At 39.7% G+C, this 23,136-nt stretch overlaps 1 protein-coding gene across 10 annotated transcripts in view; it reads left to right on the top strand.

The window, feature by feature from the left end:
* Positions 1-23,136, top strand: part of OSBPL6 (oxysterol binding protein like 6) — a 202,918-nt gene that overhangs the window by 117,727 nt on the left and 62,055 nt on the right. For 9 of the 10 annotated variants that reach the window (XM_070475976.1, XM_070475975.1, XM_070475980.1 and 6 more), the window contains 2 exons: positions 2,426-2,679; positions 19,959-20,051. In XM_070475976.1, coding sequence (XP_070332077.1) covers positions 2,578-2,679; positions 19,959-20,051 — 195 coding nt within the window. In that variant the 5' untranslated portion in view covers positions 2,426-2,577. Of the gene's footprint in view, positions 1-2,425; positions 2,680-15,372; positions 15,461-19,958; positions 20,052-23,136 lie in introns of those variants that run through there. The other variant, XM_070475978.1, reaches the window with a different exon arrangement.

The raw sequence follows: 23,136 nt of genomic DNA, 5'->3' as shown, positions 1-23,136 counted from the left end.
GCTGACAATTAAAATCCTGATTACAAATGAGATCACATAATCAGTTAACATAATGTTGCAGGTTTTAAACATATAATGATAGGCTTTATGAAATTATTTATTTGCACTTGCAGAGTTTGCATGATCTATATGTAAGTTGCTCGATATATTTGTATTGTTAACGTAGTCTATTAAATATTCATCTCCAGCCTAAATTTCTCTGAACTCCAGACACATGTGTTTGTCTCCATTTGGATGCCTCTGTTGTGCCTCACTGCTGACGCATCTGAAACTATACTCATGGTCGGTTCTGACTGCCTTTGGCCAACTCTCGCTTGGAATACCAGAGGCCTGGGAATCATCCTGAGCCCTGCTGTTTCCCCCTTCTTGCATGTGTGTGTGTGTTAGTCACTCAGTAGTGTCTGACTCTTTTGCATCCCCATGAATTATAGCCCGCCAGGCTCCTTTGTCCATGGAATTCTCCAGGCAAGAACACTGGAGTGGGTTGCCATTTTCTTCTTCAGGGGATCTTCCCAACTCAGGTCTCCCATGTTGCAGGTAGATTCTTCACTGTTTGAGGTACCAGGGAAGCCCTTCCTCCCCCTTATCGAGACACAGCTGACAGGACCAGGTGCAGAGTGGTTCCGCCACCTCTCTGGTTCATCATCTTTTATTTTCCAATTGGGCTTCCCTTATCTTCTTTACTTCCCCATTCTGGTTCTGCTCATGGCTGCCAAAGTGGTCTTTTTAGCATACAAATCTGGTTATACCTCACCTCTTTATGGTCTCTTAGACTTAGGATAAAAATCTAAGTGCTGAACATGCCCTACAGGAATTGGACTCTGCTCTTCTTTGACCCTCATGTCACCGTCTCCATGTGTTCTGATCGTATTGACCAGCACGAATTCCTAGATCACACCCAGTTGGACACCCAGACAGCTGGTTAACTCCTTGTCATCTTTCAGATCTCAGGTCAAACCCACCTGCACAGGGATACTTCTGACCTCCTGACCCAGTGAGTCCCCCTTGCCATGTGTCTTCCTAGTACCCCATGTATCTTCTTCCTTTTTTGATTTTTTTTCATTGACTGTCTCTGCTCCTGGACTGAAAAGTTCAGGTCTCACTTTTCTTTGGTCTAAAGATCGATATCTCTTCATCATTAGCAGGTGTTTTTGTTTGTTTGCTTGTTTTTTTCTGATTTGTGCTAAAGTACTTACCCAAGGGTCTATGCTTCCTTCAAGGTATTGAGATTGGACCTGGAACTTGGCCTTCCACTTTCTTAGAAGAGGACAAAGTTCACTTTAGTTGTCAGTCTTTTGGGGACATAGATTGTTGTATAAGCTTTGCATCTTACACTATCATGCTTACCTTAAAAAAAATTTTTCCCAGCAACCTGTGTTGCCAGTTGAACAACAGGGACAAGTTTTTAGCCATAGCAGTTACAGTGCAGACTTTTCCTTTATGAATGCAAATGAAAAATGACGTGGTTCTTGGCTGTGGATAAGTGAAGCAACTCCATCCTTTCCCCAGTCCTAGGACATGCCTGTCAGCCTGCAGATGCTTGTGAGCCTGTTGGTGTTGAGAGTCATGCGTAGGTGTGCTGTGGTCTTGAAGTACAAATAACTGTGCATACGTGTATCCCTTCAGTTCAGTTCAGTCGCTCAGTCGTGTCTGACTCTTTGCGACCCCATGAACCACAGCACGCCAGGCCTCCCTGTCCATCACCAACTCCCGGAGTTTACTCAAGCTCACATCCACTGAGTCGGTGAGGCCATCCAACCATCTCATCCTCTGTCATCCCCTTCTCCTTCTGCCTTCAATCTTTCCTAGCATCAGGGTCTTTTCAAATGAGACAGCTCTTCGCATCAGGTGGCCAAGGTATTCGAGTTTCAGCTTCAACATCAGTCCTTCCAGTGAACATTCAGGACTGACTTCCTTTAGGATGGACTGGTGTATCCCTTGATCCTTCCCAAACACTGGATCATATGATGCACGAAATGCATCAGCTCTTTTCACTTTTGTCACAGACTTCTTTGTGTTGGATTTAACTGTCACATGTATGAAATGACTGAACTAAATCGGCAACAGATATGGACGGCGCTCCCATTATAATCCCTTGAGCAGAGGAAATTGCATTTCAGGGGAAGCAACTGATATACTTTGGCATGAAGGTCCAGAACATAACATTGTAATTTGCTTTAAAACAATGAGAATACAGCGGAAAATATCACTTTAACATACGGTCTCTTCCTGTTTTCCATGTTGACAGAGGTTTGTTACATATTAACACTTTTATCCTCTACCTTAAAATCTAGAAGAAATAATATTTAGTAATATGTCAGAGTTCTTCCTATCATATTTGTTTCCTAAATAAAATGATTTTTAATGTAATGTTTTTTTAAATCATTTACATGAGGTTTTTTTTGTTTGTTCACTTTACTTTTAGGTGTTTGGGACATCCTCAACATTTGTCTCCTCTTTTCTAATCAAACCTGATTCATGAAATGGACTAAAGCTGAAAAATCACCTGCTTCTTTGTGAATTTGAAACACGACTGGCATGGTCTTCAGTGCGTTCAACTAGACTGTAACTGCAGCTATGAGTTCAGACGAGAAGGGCATATCCCCTGCTCATAAAACATCCACCCCCACCCATAGAAGTGCCTCCTCTTCCACGTCCTCCCAGAGGGACAGTAGGCAGGTAAGAGAAGAGGATAAAGTGCCTTTTGTTATTTTGGAGCAACTGTGGTACCATCAGGATATGATGGGATTGCTAATTAAGTCTGAAACTTTTGTTGTGAAGATTTTTATTCCCCAGGAAAACTCACTGTGTTCTGTCGATGTGCCTGATGATGTCATAAAGACCTTGCTCTTGCTTTTCTTTAATTGAGAATCCTTTTTCAGAGTGCAAGCCACAGAAGAGTGGCTAGGTGAAGCCCTCAGTGTTCTCCTCATGTCTGTTCCTGGGGGCAGAAGGTGGCTTCTGGAACGTGAATGTTCTGCCATTTCTTCTTCCCTTGTGGAGGTGGAAAGACCTGGCATCTTCCTACAAGTCTCTCATTGGTCTGCCATGCACTAACTTCTGTTTGGAGTTTCATGGAATCTGGTAACAGATTGAGGAATGAGGTTACAAGTATAACTGTAGAATCAAGAAACTGAAGTCAACAGAGAAATTAAATTATTATTGCTTAATTACTCCATGTAGCCCATGCTGTACATTATTTTTGTTTATAGGATACTTTATTACTACTTTGGGCTTTGCTCGTGGCTCAGCTGGTAAAGAATCCACCTGCAATGCGGGAGACCTGGATTTGATCCCTGGGTTGGGAAGATTCCCTGGAGAAGGGAATGGCTACCCACTCTAGTATTCTGGCCTGGAGAATTCATAGTCCATGAATTGGGTTGCAAAGAATCAGACACTACTGAGCTGTTTTCACTTTATTACTACTTTAGTGGCTGTTACACAGGCTAGGTTGTATGGAGATTAGTCATATGAATATGCTTGTTTGTCAAGACAGGTGGAATTTTTTGCCCAGCACTTAGCTGAATATTATTTGCCATTATAATCTTATCTTGTGATAGACTTTCACAATAAGCAGATGTTAACTTTTTCTAAAAGCTTTCCTTTTGGGGGACATCCAATTAGCAAACATTATTGTGCAGTTTTTTCCCTCCTGTTTTGTATGTTCAGAGTATTTTGCTTAGTTTCTAGAAGTGCACACCTCAGTTATCTGATATTCCATAGTACAGACTTGGGCCTTGAGATGCCAGTTCCACATGAGAATTCCTTCTTCTAGATGGCGGGAATGCACTTCTGGAGTTGTTCTTTAGAGAGTCCTCAGTCTACAGATTCCCACTCCGAACTCCCTTTCCTATTTCTAGCAAGAAATTGCAGAGGAATTCAGAGAGGACATCTACATTCTGTTCATTAGAAGCAGTTATGTCATTAGTTGAATCTGTGATTACACATAGTTATAATGTTTATCGCATTACATCTTTAGAGTTTAAGAAAAGTAAGAGTACTATGAATGAAAACACATTTCAATTAAATTACTACTGCACACTGAGATGCTTTCTAAGTTTGCAATTTCATGCTACTCTTCACCTGCCTCATGGCTTCTCCATTTTCCCCTTGCCCTGAGCATTTAAATTGAGAGGCATTTTCAGCAGTGTGGCCTTCTGGCTGCTGAGGGAAGGAAGGGATTGATCCTGCTCACCCTGGAGAACTATGGCAAATGGAAGAGACTGCTGACTGTTGCAGAACCATCTGTCAGGGTTAGTTGAACTGCCTGTTTTACCTGAGCTCTGGGGTGAGTATGCAAAAAAACAGGGAGGAACTGAGACTGATCCATCAGAGGAGGTTTGGAGGTAGAATGTGTGACTCCTGGCTGGTTTCTTCACCAACAAGGGGATCAAGGTCCCACTTAGTATTTAACAATTTGCAAGACTTTAGTCACTGCTCCACTTTATTCTAGACTGATATTAGATGTTAGAACATCTAACAACATTGGCTGTATCTGTGTATATGTGTGTTTGTGTGTTCAACTATGATTCTGAAAATGTGAGAAATATACTCCCTAAAATTTTAGAAGAGGGAATAGGTTGATTAGATGCCTAGGACTTTTGCATAACCAGCAGTTCCAAAAGTATGGTCCAAGGAATGCTTGTCCCTTGAAATGATGCATGAAAAGAAGGTCCTGCTGTCAAGTAAATGAGAGAAATGCTAAACCCAGTCATTTTTTTTGCAATTAATAAATTAAAGACACCAATAAATCCTGAAGCCAGAACTTGATTTAACTGAGCACTTCTTGAGTGTGATAGATTGTGGAGCTTTTTATTTCCCTGATGTTTGGTTGTTAAAAGTCCAGATTCTTCTTTCTATTTTGAAATGGGAAGATAAAGGAACACTGGGGCCCAGATCCCAAATGGCAACCCCAGACTGGGCTCAGGGTTGGCTTCCCCTTTAGATGAGGCATTTGCTCTCTCATCAGCCACAGTGTCTTCCTCTCCTTATTATATTTCAATATTTTGTGTTTCCTGCCTGGCCCCTGAAAGCATTTGAATTCATGAACCCTGATTCGAGATGTCAGTCAATTGACAACAATAATATTTAAGTAACCAAGGGAGAGCTCCACTTGGATACTAAGAAGGCATCTCAAACTTAACATGTCCAAAACTGAACTCTTAATTTCTCTCTCAAATCTACTCCTTCCCAGTCCCCCTTATCTCAGTAAACAGCAACTCTGTCCTTCCACTGGTAAGGCCAAAAACCTTACAGGAGCCATCCTCGACGCCTCTCTTTTCTTCACACCCCGCCTCCAGGCCCTCAGTGAATGCCATGGGTTCTGCCTTCAGGATGTCCTGAGTCTGACCACTCCTTCCCTCCTCCTCCCCCTCTGCCCTGGTCTGAGCCACCATCATTCCTCACTCAGACTATGGCCGTATCCTTCTAACTGGTCTCCCTACTTCTGCCTTTGACTAACCTTCAGGTCATTTTTCACAAAGTAGTCAGAGTGGTCCCTTTAAAGCTAAGTCAGATCAAGCCTCTCACCTGCGCCCAGGCCTCCAGTGGTTTCCCATCGCTCTCCAAATATTTGAACTGCTGACCATTGTCTACAGGGTCATTCATAACCTGGATCTGCATATACCTTCTGGTCTTATCTCCTACCATGTTCCACTTAGTGCTCCCCGGCATCTTCCTTAGATGTGCCAAGCATGCTCCTAACCTCAGGGCCTTTGCATTCTGGGCCCCCTCAGACCAGCTTGCTTTTCCTCCAAGTATCCCCAGATATGCTGACACTCTTGACTCATTCTCCAAACGTACCCTCTTTGGGCAGCCTTCCCCCACCCTTCCCTGTGTATCCTCATCACTCACTGTCCACTTACCTGCTTTTGTCTTTAGAGCATTAACCACTATCTGACATGTTACATATTCACCTGTTTACATTTGTATCCCTTTCCTCTGCTCCTTATCACTGCAGTGCAGGCACCCTGGAAACAGAAGTTTTATTTTGTCTAATAATGTCTCCCTAGCACCTTCTACAGTCCTGGCATATAATTTGGCTCAGAATATACTTGAATAAGCAAGTGAATGAGAGATTGGCATGGAGAGGAAGACTGTGAACCAGGTTCCAGAGGCCTTGGTAGCTGTGAAGGAATGATCATGCAACTGGGAGATGACAGCAAGGAGACAAAGTAGCATAGTCAGGAGCTGAGTCTCCCGAAAACAGTGGGCTTTGAAAGTAGAGGAGGGGTGGTCCAAAGGTGGCAGAAGATACCAGGAGGGCACAGACCCTCCTGCTTGCTGCTAATGGCAACCATACAGTAGAATAAATGACTTGGGGCTCATGTAGGCAGAGATATCAAACAAAAGCAAAGCAATGGGAGCATTCTGCATAGATATTAAAATTATTGGTGGGGTGGGAGATAACTCTAAAATAAGAGTTGTTGTTTCCCAGTCTTTCATCTTACTTATTTTGCAGTAATATTATGTAATTGGCTTATAGCAAGCTGATTGGGTTTGGTTTGTTTGTTTTGATAATTACCCTTATGATTACATTTTTTAGAGAACTTTTTGCAGTATACAAGACTGAAGCCACCCGGTTGAGACAGTTTCAGGATCAAGCCAAGGATCTACCTTAAAAAAAATTTTATTTGTTTATGTGGGCCATTTTTTAAAATAAGTTTATTTATTTATTTTTGGATGTTCCGGGTCATGTTGCTGTGGAGGCTTTTCTCTAGTTGGGGCGAGCGGAGGCTACTCTCTAGTTGTGGTGTGCAGGCTTCTCGTTGTGATGGCTTCTCTTGTTTTGGAGCACAGGCACTAAGGGACGTGGGCTTCAGTAGATGTGGCACATGGACTCAGTAGTTGTGGCTTCCGGGCTCTAGAGCAAGGCTCAGTAGTTGTGGCGCATGCCCTGAGGCTTGTGGGATCCTCCCGGATCAGGGATCGAACCCATGTCTCCTGCATTGGAAAGCGGATTCTTTACCACTGAGCCAACCAGGGAAACCCATGTCTACATTTTTTAAAGTGAAACCTCTGTTTGGAGCCAATGCTTATTTTCACTTGTGTCATCAAACCATTTCAGAAGATCAGATACTGTTGCTCTAAGAACTTGGAATTTGGAATGAATAACTATCAGATAATGTTAGTTGCTCAGTCGTATCCAAATCTTTGCATTCCCATGGACTGTAGTCTGTCAGGCTCCTCTCTCCTTGGGATTTTCCAGGCCAGAATGCTGGAGTGGGTAGCCAGTCCCTTCTCTAGGGGATCTTCCAAACCTAAGGACAGAACCCGGTATCCCACATCACAAGCAGATTCTTTACCATCTGAGCCACCAGGAAAGTCCAATTACCAGGTGACAGTGTCTGTTACTAGAGTGAATTGTTATAGCTCTACCGAGTTAGACGTGAAAGGCACATATGAGTCAATCTGTTTGTTTAATGAAAAATCAAAGAAAAAAAATACCAGCTATCCTTAAAATGACTTAAAGTTTACAGAAGCTTAGAGATCATAAAATAAAGAACTTTTTAAGAAAAAAAAATATTCCTAATATTCCTGATATTCTAATAAGTCATAAGAGGCTGATAGTTAATCTTCTTGCCAGTGTTTAATAAAACATATATTCAATATCATGGTCAGTGATTACAACTAATAGAAGATTTCAATTACATGGATATCTAAAAATGTCTTCTGGGACTTCCCTGGTGGTCCATTGGTAAAGACGCTGCATTTCCATTGCAGGGGCATGGGTTCAATCCCTGGTTGGGGAACTAAGATCCCACATGCCATGTGGAACAGCCAGAAAAGAAAAGAAAAAAAAAAACAGAATAAAGTATTAATAGTAAGAAAAAAAGTTTCCTATACATTATCTACAACAGTGAACAAAACAAACCGTGGCCCATGCAGCTAATGTCCTCTGGTAGCATGGTAGGCTGCCCCACCAGTGATTCAGTGGGACTCAGGTAACCATGGTCTGGTTTACCACCACATAACCACCCAGTTCTGATATCAGCAGCATCTGCTCTATTTGCAACTTCCATTACTAGTGAAGAAGATGTCTAGAAAACCAGAAAGTAAAAATGCTCCTCACTAACAACTATACTTTGTGTACGGGGTTTTCATAACAAGTTTTATTCTTGGACAAACAGATTGATAAAAATATCCCCAAGCATATACACGAACTGAGTTGGAATATTTTTCTTCCAGTTGAATCTCTGAAGTATCTTTTTCAAATAGCTTTGCTTAACCAAGTTACTGCTTTGAAATATAGTATCTTTATTTTCTGAATATGAAACCTATTTCCATCTTTGGGTTGTGAAAAATATAATGTTCCCCAAACAAAAATATTCTCATTCTGGAGAGAAAAATTCAAGCATTCTTGATTTATATCTAACTTCCAGTTTAAATCATCTTCAGTCTTATCAGTGAGGAGGAGGACAATTTGAAATCTGCCAGTATCTAAATAGAAAAATTTTAGAATTCAGTGGATCCAGGGATTTGCCAGATAACCCTGGAACCCAGCTCTCAGTTCAGAGAGAAATACTAAAGTGAGAGTGAAAGTTGCTCAGTCATGTCTGACTCTGCGACACCATGGACTCTATAGTCCATGGAATTCTCCGGGCCAGATACCGGAGCAGACAGCCTTTCCCTTCTCTGGAGGATCTTCCCGACCCAGGGATCAAACCTAGGTCTCCTGCACTGCAGGCACATTCTTTACCACATTCCCTGAGTTATCAGGGAAGTGGTGTCTTAACCAGAGCGAGACTGATATATAAAGCCCTGGGTGCCAGGTTAGTTTAAATTCCTGACTTGCTTCCAAGTTAGGCTTTTGGTGATTCCAGTCATCCCAAGGAACCTAATTTTTAAGGCAGGACCAATGTTGCTGGGAAAAATAGTATCTGCTTGCAAAAAGTCACATTATGACCAAACTTTTGTGATTTAGGTGCATTTTTAAAATTGGGTGTTCTGAGAAGTCTAAATGTTAGGCACAGTTCATGAATAATAGAACAATACCAGCAACAACTGCTATCTCATGAGTTCTCACTATGGAAGGCTGAAATGTCATCACTGTTTCAGAGAGCTAAACTTTGGTATAAAGTGGTGAAATATTCTGGCCACAGCTAATGAGCAGCTAAGTCAGGGTTTGCTCCCTGGAACCCTGATTCTGGAGTTCCTGTTCCTGTTCCTGTAAGCTCCATAGTAGGGCTTGATGAGCAGGAATGTCTGGGGAAAGGGCCTTCTGTACTTGTCTGTGAACTTTGTAACACGGCATTTGTCAGTTGCCCTTGAGTTATGTATCGCCTCCTCGTTTTTTCCCTCAACAATAGCAGTAATTTTTCACATCCTTGTTGGCCTGGGAAACAATAGACCAGAAGGTACATAGATGAAAATGTTAATAATGATTGTGAAGTGTTGGTATTAAAGGTGATTTTTTGTACTTTGTGCTTTCCTGAATGTTATATTTTCTGGACTTAGACTACATGTATTGCTTTTGGAGTGAAAAGTTCCAATCATTTATTTGTTTACTGAAAACTACAGCTAGCCTTTTTTATGAAACGAAATGAGCAGCCCCACAGATTTCTTGCCGTCCCCACCATTTGGAGATTGCTCACTGCTGCGTGGTGTTTACGGCCTGTGTTCAGCCTGTGTCAAATGTGCTGTAACTGAGACCACTGGAAGGAAATTTGCCACCTGGCACAAACTCATTACCCACCAGTGATTGAGAACTCAGTGTTATCCCAGAAAGAATCTGTTTGCTGCCTGCCCTGGTATGCTTGCCAAAGCACTTTGGTTCCCTCTGCCTGCCTTAGTTTCTCACTTAAGGAATTATTTTATTACCTTCATCTGGCTGGTTTGGGTTAGCATGTTTATAGAAGCAAGTCTGTCCGTCTGTCAGAGCCAAGATGAATACTGCCTGCTGGGTTCTTAGGCATAACGTTAAATGGAGAGAAGCACATTATGATCAGTTATGAACCCCGCAGAGTCTCATTCGTAGGTCATTGATGAGGTCTGGGAATCTGTTGTTTGCAGAAGCTTCCTCAGGAGGTTGTTGTTCACCCAGGCTGGGACACAATTGCTCCTATAGAACACATTTCAGGTATTTCACTAGGACTGTAAAAACATCATCCCAAAGGACCATACATCTACAAAACTGCTTTATTTGACTTTCAAGTTGGACACATAGAAAAAATTACCATCCCTCTGTCTTAGTAACTCTCCCAGGTTGTGTCAGCAGAGTGTGTAATTTCCTCGGTTCTGTCTCGTCACAACAAAAATTTGAAGCAACGGACATTAAAGCTCTCGGCGTGTCACAACTCTTGGACAGATCAGTGTTACAGCTCAGTTTTATTTCGAAAATAAAGGAAAATGCATCCTTAACGTGTGAGGGCATGCCAACCCAAAAGACACAAAGAGAAGAGAGAGAGAGAGAGAGGAGAGAGAGAGAGAGAGAGAGAGAGAGAGAGACACCCAGCCCTTTGGCTCCTCTTTTTATATGTTTTTTCTCTTACCCCCTGGGCCTGCCCTATGTAAATTGGGCTAGCCAGGAGAGCTGTTTATTCTACCTGAGGTCCTCACTCCAGTCCTTGGACCTTCCTTTGTTCTATTTTCGCAGGCTTTTCCCTTCCTTGTCTTTTAGCCACCACCATTCTCTACTCCTTTTTTCTATTCTAACTACCTAACACTGTAATTAAAATACCTTCACAAAAGTAAAGGAAAGCCCCATCATGTTGTACCAGCCTTCTTGACCTCAAATCCTAGTTAAAGAGCAGATTTTGTAGTAATGGGAATAGCCAGGTTTGATGAGGTTTCAGGGAAATGAATGCTGTCATGCACTGCTACTTGGCATATTAATTAATTCAGCTTTTCTGGAGGGAAATTTTGCAGTATGTATCTAAAGTCTTTTAAAAAGTCAAACCATAGGACCTGGTAGCCCAGCTTCTAAGAAATGCATTCTAAGGAAACAACCAAAGATACATGTAAAGATTTCTGTGCAGAGGTGTTTGTCAAAGTATGTTTATGGTATTAAAAAATTAAAAATAATCTAATATTCAACAAGGAGTTCATTTAATAACCTGACTCATAGCCATACAGTGGACTATTGCACAGCTGTTAAAAATGCTTTTAAAAATGTTTAAAGCTCTGAGAAAATTACATATTGTTAAATGAAAAAGACCCAGGTATTAAATTGAAAATATAGTGTATTTCCAATTTTGTTTTTAAGAATCAAGAGTGTATGTTCATTTAAAAAGCTGAAAGCAAATATACCAGGATGGTGGAAGAGTTTATTGCTGGTTGTGTATGGTTTTAGTTTCTTTTTTTCCCCTCCCCTCAAATTTATGCAATGGACATGTATTGCTTCTGTAGTCAAAAATGTTTATTTTTAAAGGTTATATTTTATGGGTTAATGTGCATATGTACATAAAACATATATATGTTTAAAATAGTATATGGAATATAGTAAATACAGTATAAATGTCATCTATTTTAATTGTAAAATTATAAGCCTTAACTCCATAAGATTTAAAATTAAATGAATATGAAGTGTATACAAGATGGGACACTTAAAGCAAGTTTTTAAAACTATTTTTGAGGTGCTGTGAGCAAAACCTGTGCCCCTCTTTGCCCTCTAACTATCTATATTTATCTCATAGAAATTTAAGCATGTTTTCCAGGAAGTGGAAACTTGGACACTTGTATATTATTATAGAAAATATTTGTTGATTCTTTCAGCAAATATTTATGAGTACATATAGGCAAAGCATAGATCTATCTGCTCCGAGTTTACAAGGGTAATGAAAACAAACCAACTCTGCCTTAAATATACATGTAAAAATGTTTATACGATTTTTTTTGCTTGTATTGTTAGCAGAATCTTGAGCAATTATCATACGGAAAACCTTTGTCTGTCCTGGGTCATTTTAATAGCCTTACAGAAAAGTACAAATTAACTTGACGTTGTGTCCTTTTCTAGTCATACAGCACTGTTCTCCTGCCTCTTATTAACTCTGCATGTTCCGGAGCCTTTGCTCTTGAAATGGCTTCGTATTTGTCCCTTTTATTTGCCATTCAGTTGTAAGTGCTGTAATGAGGTATGATCATAGTTGCTGGGTTTTCAGTAGTTTTGCTGCATGTTTGTGAGTACAGGCAGGGAGCAAGCCCACAGGTAAGTTCTGGTTCTAGTGTTCCTGAAAGGCAGCCATGGGAATGAAAGAACTGTTTATTCACACGCTTTTTACCACTTCATAGTCAAGATTGCGGAACTCTTCTTGGCTATAAATGGACCACTCAATGGGCCGTGATTGTATTTCATACAATGCAGGGTTTCCAACAACAGACGACTTCACTGTGGGGCCATAGCTGTTGGCTCTTAACAAGCTTGTGTTTCTATGCAGCCAGAGTCAAGAATGTGATGACTGTTGGTTCTTCCCTCAGGGTTTCCCATATGTGCTGTGTGGAATTTTCCCAGCCACTATGTCTAGAGTTTTCTACTTTCATTTCATCTTAGTGGTGCTTATATGGAGATTTATTTTTAATGTAATTCTGCCGTCTTTCAGTGAGAGCAAGATAATTATTACTATAGAGAAAGTAGTAGAATTAACTGTTTCTTCAGTCATGGCCTTCTGGCTTTGGTGATTTTGGTATTTTATGCTATTCCAAAAATAATAAAAACAGTCCCTTTAAGAACATGATTAAAAGACAGCAGGCAAGCCCATGAGCCTCTTTTGCTATAGGCATTCACAAGATATGGAATGTGCATCACTATCCACCGCTGTTGCTTTCCCACTGGCAAGTATCCAAGGGCATCTGTCTCCATTCACTTTGTCAGCTTTCTCAGTAAGCTCCAGTGCTCCGGTCATGAGATGGTGCTGACTCCAGTTGCTGGATTGACCAGGTAACATAATGGCCTTGTCAGGTACGGCTTGTTTGCTTCCAAAGGGCACCCAGGTGTCGTACACCTGGAGAGTATTTGGACACATCTTTCTGTGGAAATAAGAGTGCACAAGATTCCTAAACATTATTTCTTACATCATTTGTAATTTGAGCTGTTGGCCACCATTTATGGCGTGCCTGCTGTGTGCCAGTGTATGGTAGAACTGTCCATACACTGGGTGCCAACTCAGTGACTTGCAGTGTCTTCTAAGGTAGACTTTAACCTCTCCGTTTTGGAGGGAGAAAGCACTGAGGCTGAGAGAGGTTCATGACTTGCCTCTTTATTTACATGGTAAATAGCAGCATGCGGGTTTGTGTGGTTGTCTATGTGACTGCAAAACTACGTTCTTTTCTCTTCATCAGACACTGCATTCCTGAAGTAGAGCTAGTTGACTTGCTGTTAGTTCTGGAAACTTGCAAGCAAACCTCACAGTTAGTTGCACCCTATTTAAGAATGCTGTAAACTTGTTTTACTCATTTCTGCCCCTCTGTTTCCATGGAAGGTTGTGGTGGATGTGTTCAGTTAGTCTTAAGGTTAAACACTGCTTGAAATTGCTATAGTTTTTTGTCATCTAATATTGTATTGTTGCTGTTGTTCAGTTGCTGAGTCATGTCCGATTCTTTGCGACCTCATGGACTGCATGCCAGACTCCTCTGTCCTCCACTATCTCCCTGAGTTTGCTCAAATTCACGTCCATTGAGTCGGTGATGCTATCTAATTGCGTCATTCTCTGTTACCCACTTCTCCTTTTGCCTTCCACCTTTCCCAGCATTGGGATCTTTTCCAGTGAGTCAGTTCTTTACATCAGGCGGCCTAAGTATTGGAGCTTCAGCTTCACATTCAGTCCTTCCAATGAATATTCAAGGTTAATTTCCTTTAGGATTGACTGGTTTGATCTTGCAGTTCAAGGGACTCTCAAGAGTCTTCTCTAGCACCACAGTTCGAAAGCATCACTTATTCAGCGCTGAGTCTTCTTTATGATCCAACTCTCATATCCATACCTGACTGCTATAAAAACCATAGCTTTGACTGTATGAACCTTGGCCCGCCAAGTGATGTCTCTGTTTTGTTTTTCAATTATTTATTTTTGTTTGTTTGTTTTTTTTAAGTTTTTGGCCGTGCTGGATCTTCGTTGCTGCGTGCTGGCCTTCTCTAGTTGTGGTGAGCGGGGCCACCCTGTAGTTGAGGTGCAAGGGCTTCTCACTGTGGGGGCTTCTCTTATTGAGAGGTACAGGCTCCAGGGTGTGCAGGCTTTGGTGGTCATGGCACGTGGGCTCAGGAGTTGGGGCTTGCAGCTCCCGGAGCTCGGGCTCAGTAGTGTGGCACATGGGCTTAGCCGCCCCACGGCATACAAGGTCTTCCAGGATCATGGATGGAACTGCTGTCCCCTGCAGTGCAAGCTGGGCTCTTAACCCCTGGACCACCAGGGAAGCCCTGTTGTCCCAGCTTTCTAATGTGTCGCCTAGGTTTGTCGTAGCTTTCCTTCTAAGGAATATGTGTCTTGGTTTCATGGCTATAGCCACCATCCACAGTGATTTTGGAACCCAAGAAAATAAAATCTGTCATTCCTTCCACTTTGTCCCAGCAATCTTGACATCTAATAGTAGCTTTGACTTTAGTAGAGGTCAGTATTTAAAAGCTTGGAGTCCAGAGGAGAATCTTGATTTCCATTCCAACTCTAATACTTACTCTGTGTCATTAACCTCACTGAGCCTCTCTCTGTTCAATCAGCCATAAAATAAATTGAATAACCATTATTTAAAGGCTTTTGATGAAGATGGAATGAAATAATCCGTGTAAGAGACAGGGATATAGAAAGCACTGAATATGAACCATCACTACTGTCATCATCATCAACACTATAAAGGTTACTAGTATCACTGGAATAGTGTTGCTATGTCAAAATTAGAAGAACTAGAAGAGAGACAAGCCTAATCGTCAGAAGCTTCAATAAGGAAATACTTTTGAAGTTTATAAATCATTTTGGATATTTTTCTTTGAAAATAGTTTATATAATTCATGAACAGAAAAATATTATAACTTAGATAAAACTCATTGGATGAGCAGTTTCAACAGAGTTAACATTCAGAGAGCAATGGTCTCTTTAATACTGTTTTAAATTTGTATGGAAAGTGAGTCTATACAGAAATTGGTAGCCACAACCTACCATTTTTCCAGCAGCTCTTTTACATCTCTAAAATGAAATTACACAACAGGCCAGACAAGCCAAGAGACCCATTCAGCAGTTCTGTGGACTTTCATTTTGAGAGTCGTCTTTCTCTCTGCAGGAGTTGCGACTAAACCATTCAGCTGTTATTAAATGTCTCTTTGTATGTCTGTTTACCCACATCTTTGATACCACGTAAACCAGACTGTAGTCACGTCAACAGATTTCTGCTTGCTGCCCAGGAGGTATTAAGGTTAGTGGGTATTACCCAGGGGACTAACTTTTACCAAATGAAAGAGCGGCAGTGAAATATGCGCTCAACTCCTGGTTTTAAGCTAAGTCTGCCTCAGTTTTCTCTGAGCTGGGAGAACAAAGGATGGGTGAGTACTTTCACCTTCTCGTATATTCTAAGTTCCTTAAAACACTGACCTGGAATGAACCTAAGTTCATCATTTGTCACAAATGGCAACACACTGTTCAGAGGGATTGATAATGGGGGAGGGCTATGCATGCTTGGGGCAAGGGTACATGGAGATCTCTATACCTTCCTCTCAGTTTTGTTGTGGAGCTAAGACTACTCTAGAAAAAAAGTCTTAAAAAAAACCTGGAAATTAAGTTGTAGTTTTAGTATTTGAAAGCAGACTTGATTTTAAAAGAATAATGAACAGATATATGTAATCCTTTATTTAACCTTCTTATATAATATGTATAACACCTTGGGGGTAGGTGGATGTGTTTCCAAGTCACCGTGAAAGAATATGAAAATAGGCAGCTTGTGAAGAAAACCAAGTATGATCTTAAAGGAAACGTGAAGATTTAATTTTTGTTACTGAAGATGTTGCCACATTATTAATACATTTTTTTGTGTTCTCCATTGACCTGTCACAGCTTTAAATCTAATAAGCAAGAGCTTAATTCACCAGATGTTAACTCACCAGATGTTTTCGTTTTAAAAGTTAAGTCCTTATTTTAAAATGTTTTCAAAAGTTCTTTCTTATTGGATCTGTGATTTTTATAATTCCAAAATGAAACTAGAAGGGAGTTTTATACCTGATCTTGTGTTAATGACTGCTGAGAGACCATTCTCTACAACTTAATAAAAGAGATCTAAAAAATTCTAGAGATTGCCTGGCTCCAGTATGCAGGGCCTTGTGCTAGAGGTCAAGGGGGTGGGATACCAAGATGAAGATAAGTTTGTTCCTACTTTCATGTAGGATACAGTTGAACTTGAGTCCAAGACTGAGTATGACAGATTTGAAAACTGTCTTCTTCATATCTGCCCATATTAAGAACATAGCATTGACGTACTTAGGTATCTCATTAAAATAGTGAGTGATTGTGTGTCTTTGTGTAACTTCAGGGATATATTTTTGACTTTTATTTAAAAACCACGAGTTTGAAGCCAATTCTTAAGGTAGTCGATTAATTTTTTATTATAAGATAGATGATAGGTTCAAATAATATACAAATATACAATATACTGCAGAAATTTGTTTAAGAGCTTTTGGCTTCTTTATTATCATTATGAAAGGTAAATGAAATAGCTTATTTTGGGGGCTAGTTACATTTATAGTAATAGATATCAGTTGGTAATTTTATAAATCATGCCTTTTCCAGTAAAATATACTGAGTTAGTGATAGTTGAAGAAGACTGAAATTTAAAGCGTGACTTTAAACAGTCTTTCCAAAAAAGAACTTAAGAGCATCTGTGATTATTTTGATAAGGTGTGTACCCAGATGTCCCTTGATAAGCAGGACACTCTGTGGCCCTCGGAGAGATTGTCTGGCCCCTCCAGAATAAGGGGTCCCCAGGGCCCTATGAAGAATTGTTAAATAGAATGATTTAAGAATTATCTTAATAAACATTTTTATGATTCTCTGTACCTTGGAAAATCAACAAAATTTGGGGTTTGGATTATCCACTAAGTTGGAGTGTGTCGTTCAGCCGCTAAGTCGTGTCCAACTCTTTATTATAAAAAGTTTGAAATGAGTGAACCTCTTACTTTTCTTCCCTAATGCAAACTTTTGTAAAATTGAGTGGAGAAAACAACTAATATTGTGTTCTCTGTGACAGGTACTGCAGTAGGTATTTTACAAATTCTGTCCTGGTTTGTTTTGTCACTAACCTTTCTGACCCACAGAATCCCAACTACACTAAGTATCCCCAGGTCTCTATAGAGACAAAACTCATTTTTTTCATACTTTAAATATCCTAAATTGATTTCTGTATCTGTGGCTTGATTTGAATATTAGGTGATTTAGTTTCTTTCACATGGCTAAGTTCCTGAGTTAGTCCTTTATTTCTTGCCTACATCGCTGTGAAGGTCAAGTTTCTTTCCAAGTTTTGCATTTCTTACTGTGTGTATGTGTTATGGGGGGTAGGCAATGGGGACCCAAAGGCAATGTATGTGTGTTTGATTGCCCAGACATCTGCATGTATGAAAATGGAGAGGTGTCCTTATATTATATAACCTCTGAAAAACTTCACTATACATTAGTGAGAGAATGAGAGTAAAAAAATAAATAACATTTTGGTATGGTTATAAAAAGTTTTCAACTTGCATATGCCCTGAAAGGGCCGTGGGAGCCTCTAAGCTTCATGGACAACCTTTTGAGAACCACTGCTACAGAAGCTAAAGGGATGAGGAGGGTGAGTTAACAGTGGGGTGGGAACTCTGCCTTCTTTTATATATTTCTATTCTGTATTTGAATATTTTGTAATGAGCACATACTACTTTTATTATTTTTAAACACACACAAACAAATGAGAGGCTGCGAGGGCATCCTCGAGGGTAATACAATTTTTGCTTCAACCCCAGCAATAATTCTCATTTAGTTCCTGTTACATACATGATCTCAGAATAAATCTAAATTTCATATTGTGCTGATATGTTTTAAATAGGATCCCATCCAGAATACCAACATGAGCAATAATGCAAGTCCCAGGTCGTTTCTTCCCATTGAAAGATCTGAACACACACCGCCTGTTTTTCTCTTCATAGTCTGCCTTTGCTTCTGGCTCCCACAAAAGGCACAGGCACAGATGTGGATACCCAGTCCCATTTATCATTTTTCCCTGCTAATTGAAGTGAACCTAGGAATGGAAAGAGCAGAGTCCCGTTTAATGCTTAAATTGTCCTTGGACACATTGGCTGTCAGATTAGAAATTCTTGCTAACCTCTGCCCCTCTGTGTTTGGTCACCAGATATCTGTTCTTATTTCTTCTGCTTCCTCACAAATTGGAAAAATAAACCTTCCACCTCAGTTATTCTCTTTCTAATAAGTGACTTAAAAAAGCAATGATGTGATTTTAAAAATTTAGTCAGACTACTTATTTTCAAGATTACAGAAATAATCAAAAGTCTGAATAGAAATTAGAATAATTTGGCTCAGGTCAAAGTGTAACGTGCTTTATGAAGAAGCAAACATTAATCTGACAATTTTCCAATGAGATAGGAAAAATAGAGACCTTAATAGGTAAATAAAATCCAACTTTGTGTATTGAAACAATGAAATGTTACAACTAGAGTAAAAATGTTACATTTTCAGCCTGTATCTGAATATTAACGCCATTGGATTATTTCTTTAATGTCTTTCAGATTTATTCCTTTGTATAAAGTGCTTAATTTCTTCCAAATATAATATATATTTTTGCACTAAAAAATTAAGAAAAAAATTAAAAATCATCTGTAATTCCACCACCTCTGTACAGCGACTGTAACATTCTGGAACATATTTTGATTGTAAGCTTAGCATCATCATATTCTACATATTCTTTATAGCCTTATTATTTAGTTAACCAAACACCATGACTATTTTTTCCATATCAATAAACCAGAGTTCATGTTACCATTTTTAATCATTGCATGGTATTAATACTTCCTTAAAAATCTGTACCATTCTCATATATATTAGATTTTGTTTTACTATAATAAGATAATGCTTTAGTAAGTATATCTGTTCCTATATCTTTCCATACTGGTCTGATTACTTCCTTAGAGTAAAGACTTAGGTATGAGATTGCTGGGTCAACTAGGCAGTACTTTCTTCTCCAAAGACTTTTTAATAAAATTGCAAAATTCCTCTTTAAAAAGTATACCAAATATATACTCCTTTTCCCCCAACCCTGATCTATTCTTGAATGTAATGGGTTAAAAAAAAATCATTATTATTTTGGTTTTCATTTCTTTAAATACCTCTGTGGTTGAAGTTGAACATCTTTTTAAATATTATGCACAAGTTGCCTATTCTGCTCATATACTTTGCCTACTTTCCTACTGGAATGTCATGTTACTGGTCTGTGAATGCTCTTTATAATCTTTGTAAAAGACATCTACTGCTTGTTGAATCATTTTCTTCTCTGCATTTAAGAATTATCATATTATTGTAACTATAATAATTATACCATTATATAATTATCTTATAAGGATTATAAGAAACTCTAGGCACTGAACAGTATTATGGCTCTGGGATTTTTGATGTAGACCTTCCTCTGTTTCCTGCCATTCAAAAGATGAGCAAATATTTCTATATAAGGCTAGCCATCTAAGGTAGTAGGTGTACCACCATTCTCATAAAGTTATGAAAATGTTGGGACTTATTCCATGGTTGTTTTTTTTTTAATTTATGTGCTCTCTGACTCTCTAAGACTAAAATCAGTATTGTAGCAGAAATGCACCATCAAATCCATAAGGGAAGGAGACAGAATCCTGTCCTGACACTTTTCTTACAGTCGTTGCTGCCTTTGGTCCCCTCTGGAGCTTGTCATCGTTGACCTAGCTCGCTGCTCTCACTGTGATGTGTGTGATCTCACCTTTCTGTCCACCCACATGAGGAATGGATTTTCTAACCCTCAGCTGTATTTCTGTGCATTTTCAGAGCATCCACATACTGGAGAGGACTTCTTCCACGAGCACCGAACCCTCTCTAAGTCGGCAGCTGCTGGAGCCAGAGCCGGTGCCACTCTCCAAGGTCAGGAGGCATGGCCCCGGGCCAGTTGAACGACACCTCTTTCACCTGACTCCCCTAAACTGGTTGTGATGCCCATTGTAGAGAACTGCTCTTTCTCTTCTTTCCACCCGCCCAGTATGTAGGTTATCTTGCCCTAAGAAGGGAAGAGATGAACGTGTATTTGCTGATGAGATTTGCAGGGTTACATACAGATGGCCAGAATTCTCTTTGTTTTGGGTTTCCCCAGTGGGTAAGAAAGTAAAGAATCTGCCTGCAATGCAGGAGACTCGGGTTCGATCCCTGGGTGCGGAAGATCCCCTGGAGGAGGAAATGAATTGAAATATGCCAGTCCACTATTAAACTTGAAATACTCCAATTCAGTATTCTTGCCTGGAGAATTCCATGGGCAGAGGAACCTGGTGGTCTACAGTCCATGGGTTTGCAAAGAGTCGGACACAACTGAGTGACACTTTCATTTCTTTTCACTTTCTCTTTGTTCTAAGGGAAAGGCAAGAGAAATTATCATCCTTCTCTCTTGGAGAGATGAGCTAATATTTCTATATCAAGGTAATTAAAAAAAAAAATCACTGGGCCCCGAAGTAACAACAACAGCAACAGCAGGTACCATGCACTGGGTACCAGGTATTGTATTAAGATGATTCCATTTACTGTAATCCCTATGAGCAGTTCCAAATAGAGTAGGTATTTATTACATTTTACAAATACAGGAACCAAGAGTTAGTAACTTGCCCAGAGTGAAAAAAGCTGCTGAGTCGCAGGTCAGGGACTCAGACTTAGACTCGGGTAAGCTCTGCCCCAGCTGCAGGGTAAGAGTCCCTGCCCAGGGGGGCTGCTCTGTGTTCTGAGTTCAGGCCCCTTCTTACAGCTGGGCTTCCTAGCAGCGAGCTCCGAGGGGGCCACAGAGACTACTGGTGCAGACCTTTTCTGAATCGTGGAAGCCAGTGTTCCCTCTCCCTGGGCTTCCTTTTCCTCAGACTACGGGAACATCTAAATTAACTTGTGCCTGTGCAAAAATCACCAAGAAGAGTCGAAGAGACACCATCCTACTTATTCCCATCCCCTGCTCAATTCCCTGAGATTTTCCGGCTCCCCTACTGAGAAACTCAAAAAATAGAATGCATGGAGATTTTGAATCCAAAGACAAAAATGGCACTTTATTTCCCCAAAAGGTTAACTAAGTATGGATAACTGATTCATCAATGTTGCTTTTCCTACATTGAACAGAATCCTTTGTGAAAAGAATGCTCTACTACACTATTGTATTATAGAATATAGTACCTCTTTATACTTTGAAGGTGTTACAAGCCATAGAGTTTATTCTGTCAGATAGGAGCAGGTTGCCAAATTAAAATAAGGGAGTTATTAAACTGTAAAAAAAAACAAACAAAACAACTTAGAAATGAAAAACAATCTTATTTCTATTTGAATGGCAAACAGAGAATGTCTACTTGGTAAATATGACCAGAAATCTCTTTGAAACCTCAGTTCTCTCTTAAGACACAGCTAAAGGACAGAAAATAACCCCATGTAGGGGTGATGGAGAAGGTGGCTCACACTGATTGAGCACCCACTTTGGGATCTGGGTAGGACCCCGGCAACATCCACTTGTCCTTTCTTCTCCATGCATCTGCCTTCTTAGATCTTGCTGTGTGACTCATATTCTTGTTGTGTTTCTGTACAAATACATAACAGCTCTCTTGGGACCCCATGAAATCAGAGTCCCGTTCAATCCAGACACCATAGTATCTCACCATCCCTCAGCCACTTTGAGAGAAGATGGACTCCCTGGGTACTGGTTGGTGGTGGAAGAACACTGTTTAAAGTACACATAGTCTTGTCTCATGATTTGTTCAAATGCTTTGTTTGATACTTTCACCTCCTAAAGCATTTCACATATCCACCACCTACACATACGCGCCTATAGAATATACTCTTGAGAAAGGAAATGTCTTTTTTTTCCAAATGAACAGCTTAGGGCTGTTATCAGGTTCATTTCTGTTTGGGGGTATTGTTATTAGATCAAAGGTGTTTTTAAAACTTTTGTAATAACAAAAATGTTTGTATATCTGTTGCAAGTACTGATTATGTTAGGGTTTTTAACTCTGTTTCTAATATGTGTAAACCTATGAATGTTGGTGACTTTAAGAAGAAAATTGATATTAATTGAAATTAAGAAAAGTTATTCAGTTTTCAGAAAACAATTTTAGCTTTCTCAAGACAGACCTGGTCTACTAAGTATAGAGATGAATTGTACGAAGTCCTAAGATAGGATATTTCATTTCTTACACACCTTATTTGTACCATTATCATCAGTATTTATAATTGAAATAGAGTTGTTTGCTCTGGCATTATCCTCTGCTTTTTTGTCTGTTTGACAGTTTACTTAACTTTAAGAACTGTATTAGGATTCTTCCTAATTCCTTTTGCTGGATGTAGTAATGCTGAATCAGAGTGAGTGCAGTTACCTGTTCAGAACTGCTGCATGTATATTTACAAAATACATTTTAAACTTTTTGCTTTTTCTGTCTTATCCACACAGCCCCGCCCCTTTTTTCCCTCTGTAGTTAAATTCCCAAAGAATAAAAAAACTGCTGTGACAGAGATCAGTAGTCATAGTTCCATAGGGACAAGCTATTACTACATTCTGAATTTAATTAAGAAAAAATTCAAATAGCATTTGTACTTATTATTAAAGATTTCCATTTTCATAAGTAAGGCAGAGTGTTCGTCACACATGGAGAGAATAAATCAAAGATGAACACTAGCCTTCAAATAAGATAAGATCTAGCCAAAAATAAAAATGCTCTTCTTTTGGAGATGCTATCCATCGATGGGGCTACTAAAAATAGAAATATCATTAAATACAGCTGATATCTCTCTAGGACCAGAGAGTGCTCATGAATATAGGTACACATATGTAGAGAGTTTTTCTTTTACTTTCTTGATTACATTAAGGCTTTCTAAAAGAAATCTATTAGTTTTATGGAATAAAAATCAATCATTTTTATCTGCTTCACTGATGGAAATGAAAAGCCAAAGATAACTGGACTTTGTACAAGAACCTGCTATTTTCTTCTATTATTCT

The sequence above is a fragment of the Odocoileus virginianus genome, chromosome 13 (genome assembly GCF_023699985.2).
Source record: "Odocoileus virginianus isolate 20LAN1187 ecotype Illinois chromosome 13, Ovbor_1.2, whole genome shotgun sequence".
Taxonomy (NCBI): domain Eukaryota; kingdom Metazoa; phylum Chordata; class Mammalia; order Artiodactyla; family Cervidae; genus Odocoileus; species Odocoileus virginianus.
The sequence above is the reverse complement of the archived record's forward strand: the minus strand, read 5'-3'. Positions and strand labels throughout refer to the sequence as shown.